Here is a 6,313-nt window from a genome sequence, read left to right on the forward strand (position 1 = left end):
TGAAGTCCTGCTCATTAGGACTTCTGGTGTCATCTTTGCCTGGGGTGTGATTATGGGATCGTTTCTCACACACGGGAGAATGGCAGCTGACAGGTCATGTAGAAAAGCTTTTCTGAAGTGTTGCTGAGCCTGAACTGCATCCTATTGGGAAGGGAATGCTCAGCAAATCCTCTCCAGGCTCCATGCTAGACCTGCCCCATGGGCTCTGTTAGCCCAACACTCCCATCAGGAGTTGCTTCCTCCCAACAGGATGACCACAGCCTTTTTTTGGGGAGGGTCTTGCCAGGGATGAATCCATGAACACTCCCAACCGACACAGCTGTAATTCGCATCAGGTGCCAAAAACATCTTTATTAGCAAAGTGTACACTAAAACTCCAGAGGAAGAGATGCTCACAGTTTTACTACTCTCAAAGGGAGCTCGATACATTACTTGAGCTGGTGGCCTAGGACTGGCACAGCATCTACCCGAGCGGCGAGGCGGCAGCGCTACGAGGGCTTCTCCTAGGGGGAGGCTGCAGGAGAAGGGCTGGGCAGGAGGAAGCACCTATCAAACCTTTATCAAAAGGGAGAAGCTGGGAGGGAAGGCTGGACATGAGGTGTCTGGGGCTTTTCAGCTTTCTGGGATTGTGCTTTTTTTGAGTTTTGTGCTTTATGCCCAGGCCGGAGAGTGGTTGGACGTTGTCTGGGGAGCTGGGGGATGTGTGTTGGGGTTTGCAAGGTGTGATCAGCCTTGCTGGAGGAGTCAGTGCCCTGGGACTCGTGCTGAAGCATGCTGAAAGTGGCAGGGGCTCTTGGCCCTTAGTTTCTCACTGGCAGTCAAGTAGGACAAGGAGAACTTCTGTCCTCTGTCCTTGTCCTGGGCTTCCCACCTGCAGCTCCCCCCAGCTCACCCCGTGGAGATCTCCCCCTCCTCCTCTGCTGACCACCTGTTCTGTAGCACCCACAGGCTCTGCTGGGCTCAGCCCAGGACCAACACAGTGGTCCCTGCTCCAGAGAGCTGACAGCACAGTGGCCTCGCAGCGAAGAGCGGGGGGTTTGCTCCCCTGTGGTCGCTGTGGCTCGCTTGGCTTGTTCCCTTCTTGAGAGGAAGCCTTGGCAAGGAAGAGGCAGTGGGTGCCTTTTGGCCTAGCCAGCTCATGGTGGCTGTAAGAACTGTTCTGGGTTCACTATAATGTGCAAATGAAATCTACTCTATGGAAACCTCTGGAAAATGTTGACCTTGGAAGCCAGCCACTCTACGCTTCCTTCACGGCGGCAGAAGACAGCTACAAATTAGACCCCTGAGCCAATGGCATTGTCCAATGTCTTACCCTTGCAGTCAAAATCAACATCAACTGACCAGGCTCGCAGTTGAGGTTCCTCTTGACTTGCTTCGCAGCCCCCACGTCTCTAACTTCCAGGAAGCACTGGGTCGGAGAGGTGTCTCTGAATGTCCTGGTGCTCGGAAGATGCCTCCAAGTGCTCAGGGAGGGAAGGGAAACGAGAGCCCCTCAAGAGTCCCTGGGTGTTTGGTGCCCTTTGGTGGGGAGGCTCTGGGTCTGGGAGAGGTGGGGAGTGGTGCTCCTGCTCGGAGTAGACTGTCATGGTTTTGTCGGGTGACCCAGAGAGGTGCATCCCGCTTGACAACGAGTCCCTGGATTTCAAGTGGAACTTTTCTACCTCCGTGTAGCTCGGGCTCTGGTGGGAAAGGAGGAATCAGATGGGTTATGGTAAAAGTAAAACAAATCTACCATGCTCTCTCCTCATCGGACTTGGAACCTCAACAGGCTCCAAGCCCTAAAATGTTATTTTTCGCTTGAGGAAGCCTCAGAGCAGAGGAACCCACTTCCCTTCCCTGCTGATGGGACAGTGCTGGAGGTGGCAGCTGTGCCCCAAAATCTGATCTACTGATGCACTGATCTCTCCCCTCCCTGCTGATGGGGCAGTACTGGAGGTGGCAGCCGTGCCCCAAAATCTGATCCACTGATGCACTGATCTACTCCCATCTCAAGAGCCCTGTGCTTTGCCTGGGGGGAACTGCTGGCCCCAAAGCTGGTGCTGAGCCAGGAGGGATGAGTTTACCTGCTCCTGGGTGGCTGGCTCCTCGTCCTCCAGGGGTGTGCAGGGGGTGAGAGGCTCCAGGCTCCGCGGGAGGATGCCGTACATGGCCAGGTTCTGGGAGGACGGCGAGATGGGGCTGTAGGCAGGTGGCACTTGGGACAGCTGGCGCTGCAGGAGCTGGAGGATTACACTGATGTCTGATGACATCCTGGATTCCAGCCTGGGGACAGAGCAGCCCAGCGTTAGCACAGAGCATCCCAGAGAGCCAGACCCGTGGCTGGGCAGGGCAGGCACCAGGGAGGAGGTGCCAGTTCCGCTGCCCGAGGGTGATGATGCTTTGCCTGCTGCTTGTTGAGGTTTTTAGAGTGCTTCAAGCCAGCACTGCCACAGAGAGATCGATCCTGCCATCTCCCTCCTGCCACACTCGATCATCCTCTACCCAGTTTGGTTTTTTTTTGTAGAGCCAAAGTGGGATCTGGAGTAGGGATTTGGGGAAAAAGCTAAAACTACCCTGGAGGGGGGAAAATTGCAATGGTTAGTTTTAATCTGGATCAATTCTCCAGGCCAGCTGCCTGCACTGACAGATGGGAGTGAGGCACGTTGGTGCCAACCACTCTTAGCTGAGGAATGGAAGGAAATGGAAAAGTAGGAATCTCTTCCTTCTGCCTTGTTCCCTGACTGAAGTGAGCAAACCTGGCAGGAGCAGGCACAGCCCACCTTGCAGGCAATGGTTCCAGCATCACTTACTGAGTGGGCAGGAGATCTGTCCCCCACTGTCAGGGTGGGTGCTCCTGGGGCCTCTAAACCTGCACCTCCAGTGTGGGCTCTTCCTTCTTGCTCAAAAATCATAGAATCATGGGATGGTTTGGGTTGGAAGGACCTTAAAGACCATCTAGTTCCAATCCCCTGCTATGGGCAGGGACACCTTCCACTAGAACTAGAGCAGAGCTCCATCCAGCCTGGCCTGGAACACTTCCAGTGATGAGGCAGCCACAGCTTCTCTGGGCATTCCCACCACCTCCCCAGGAATCCCAGGGGTTGAAGGTGACATTGCTGCACATTGCAGCCACCTCTAGAAAGCAGAAGGTGATAGCCCAGAGTCTCTCTGGGTCCTTTCCAATGCTGTGGCCCAGGGACCTGCCCACCTGCTGAGCTGGGCCTGCAGGAGCTCCAGCCTGGACTCGATCTGCCCCGGTCTGTAGTCACTGTGCAGGGGCACGTCCCGTGGGCTGTGCACCAAGGAGATGTGTTGCAAAGACTCCGGAGGGTGGTTTGGCCTTCGGTCCTCCCAGAAGGTGAACATGTTGGGGATGTCTGGGGGGGTGGCTGGAAGGAGAGGAGACATCTCAGCACTTCTGGTTTGCATCCTCCAGCCCCACTGGCATGGAGGTGCTCCAGAGTCCACCTACATGGAGAGCCATCACCTTGACATAGATGGTGCTCAAGGAGAGTCCATCCCCCTGACACCTGAGGTGCTTGTGGGGATCCATCACCCTGGCACCCAAGATGCTCATGGGCAGTCCATCACACAGGCACCCAACACAACTATGGAATGCACTTGGCCCCTTGGGGTAGCCTCAAAGGGGTCACTGTGTGCTAGGAGAAACTGCAGGGGACAGGAGGGACAGAGGAGGTACTGCAGGGACAAAAGGCAGCTAAGACTCTTGGTTACAAGTGTGGCTCCATGTGAGTTGTTAGGCTCTGCCCCAAGCCAAGGCCACCATGGCCAAGCATCTCTCACCACCCTCCCACCAGCTGTGGGTACCTGCGTAGGACTGGCTGCTCTCTGCCGCCTGCTTGCCAACCTCCACGTCGTTGGCGTTGGTGGTGACAAGGCTGAGTGAGGGCAGAGCAAAGTCATCCTTTTTGGGTGAGGGGAAGGGCTCAGCTTTCACAGGACTGCCAGTCTTGGCCTCGTCATCGCTGGTCTGGGAGCAGGGAGAGGTGCTGCTGCCCACGTCGTCCCACTGGTCCTTACTCAGCGGGTCCTGCGGGTTGGTGAGCTCTGAGTAGGTGTGATACTGCTCTGCATCAGAGATGCCCGTGTCTGGGTCTGTGGGACAGCACAACAGGTTAATTTGGGGAGGAACAAAATCAGCCCCAATTCCTTCTAGGGTGGCTGTAGGGCTGGGACATCCTAAGGGGAGGGAGGGAAGGCAGTTTGGTTGCCCCAAGGGTGGTCTGCAGGGACAGAGGCACCAGCAGCCTGTGCTCTGGGGCACCTGCCAGGGCAGTAATTAAGTGATGATCCTGCTCCACAGCCCTGCAAGTATCTGCTGGTGCTGTGGGACTCACCAGGCTTGTTGGACTGGCAGAGGGAATGCTTGCGTCGGCGTGCCCGGCGGTAGGTGCAGTCGTACTCCTCGCTGAGCGGTGAGCGGGGAACGCTGTCTGCCTGAGGGATGAGAGGGGCTGGTCACCAGGGAAAGGGTGGCAGGTCCCATCCATGGGAACCACAGCCCATCCATGGGTGTCATTCCCCATCCATGGGTGCCATGGGGGCTACAGTCCATTCTGCATCCTCCTAGGGCTGGGGCAGCCCTGGCACTCACATCTCGCAGGTTGAAGGTGATCTCTAAGTTGCTCCAGAAGTTGTCAGAGAAGGCTGGGTACATGTCCAAGACCTCCAGCAGGTCCTCACGCTGGATCTTGTGCAAGTCACAGTAGGTCAAGGCCCTCACATCAGCGTTGGACTTCCCTGGGCGAGCGTAGAGGCTGATGGGCTCCCCAAAGATGTCATTCTTCCCTGTGCCAAGAAACAACTCATTAGGGAGAGGTGGAGGCACCCACTCCAGCTCCAGACCTACTAGACCAGAGGCCCACAGTTCAGGGTTCATGAACAAGGGGATTTCCAGCAACCCCAACCCTGATTGTGTATGCTGGGGATAACACTGGGAAAGCCATCCCTGATGGAGACACCAAGCCAAGGCAGTGATGGTTGGGGACTGCTGAGCCATGCCTGCTCTCCTCACTCCTTTGTGACTTCTTGACATCTTCCAGAGCTCCTCCATTCCCTGTCCACCGGTGTGGGGACCAGCCAGATGCTGAGGAACAGCCTGCCCTTCTCCAGGACGTGGAGAAGCCCTTCACCTGCCACCCTTTACCCACTGCTCATCACCCACCACCCTCTGCCCCTTGCCCACCACCCCTTGCCCTCCCAGTAGGAAGGACTTTTCCACCTAAGATTGCCACCACAATGTCTTCCCGGAGGATCTCGATGGAACCCCGGGAGATGAAGTAGAGTGTGGTGAGGACATCTCCATAGTGCACCAGGGTGTCTCCAGGAGGGGCATGAGTTGTCTTGAACTTCATGGCCAGGGCACGCAGGCAGCCCTTGCTGGCCCCTCGGAACGCCTTGCAGTTCTGGAGCAGCGTGCGGTTGAGGTGGAGGCAGATATCTGCCTGCAGGCAGTCAGGGAAGCCCTTCAGCACCTGGCAAGAGCAAGGGAAAGATGCCATCATGCCACTGTCCCTGGGAAAACCCACTGTGGCAGCCCTGGGAGGCTGTGTGACACAGCATGGGCCAAACAAGGAGTATGTGCACCCAGAAAGGCAAAGCTTCTTCTCATCCCTGGAGGTGTTCAAGCCTGGGTTGGATGGGGCTTGGAGACACCTCCTCGAGTGGAAGGTGTCCCTGCTTTAAGGTCTTTCCAACCCAAACCAGTCTGTGATTCCATGATCTTTAGATCTTCCCTTGGTGGATCCCTGTCTGCCTGTCATTGCCTTTTACTGCATATGTCTGGGGACAAGAGCACTCCCAAGCAATAAGGAATAGTAACCAGATTAATCTATTTATGCCCACTGGTGGCATATCCCCCTTTTCATCTTTCCACCCGCTAATCTTGGCTGAATGAGAGCACAAAAAAGGCACAAAGAGCACAAAAAACCTTAATTAAACAGCACCTGCCTGAATGCCAAGCAGCAGCAGCACGGGACAGTTGTGTGCAGCAACAGCTAAATATACCTGTGCAAATACCTCACGTTGAACAAAAGCTGAGTCTGAAGGTGAAACCAAGGTAAAACTCCCAATATGGAGAAAGTTGCTGCCACCAATGACTCATGGAGCCAAGGAGAAATCCACCTGGGTTTGGGTTTTTTTTGGAGAGCAGCATATGGCCCTGGGGTCCCCCTCGCTGTCCTCTCTGCTTACACCCTGCTGGTGGCCAAATCTGGAACAACCATGCTGGGGCTGCTGAGCACGACTTGTTCCTGGATCATCACCACCTCCCAGGCTAGCAGCAGTGCCTTAGTTTCCCTACTGGGAAATCAGG

General features: G+C 55.8%; 1 protein-coding gene across 1 annotated transcript; it reads right to left on the minus strand.

Annotated features, from left to right (window-relative positions):
- Positions 1-1,391: 1,391 nt before the first annotated feature.
- Positions 1,392-5,474, minus strand: LOC103811220 (potassium voltage-gated channel subfamily H member 2-like; the record flags this gene model as incomplete). The annotated part of the gene is made up of 7 exons (XM_009084177.1): positions 1,392-1,679; positions 2,064-2,262; positions 3,188-3,368; positions 3,808-4,095; positions 4,338-4,437; positions 4,595-4,788; positions 5,222-5,474. Coding segments are annotated over 7 exons (1,503 nt in total), but the record flags the coding sequence as incomplete, so codon positions are not given.
- Between the last annotated feature and the right edge of the window lie 839 nt (positions 5,475-6,313).

This window comes from Acanthisitta chloris, unplaced genomic scaffold, assembly GCF_000695815.1.
Source record: "Acanthisitta chloris isolate BGI_N310 unplaced genomic scaffold, ASM69581v1 scaffold42681, whole genome shotgun sequence".
NCBI classification, from domain to species: Eukaryota; Metazoa; Chordata; class Aves; order Passeriformes; family Acanthisittidae; genus Acanthisitta; species Acanthisitta chloris.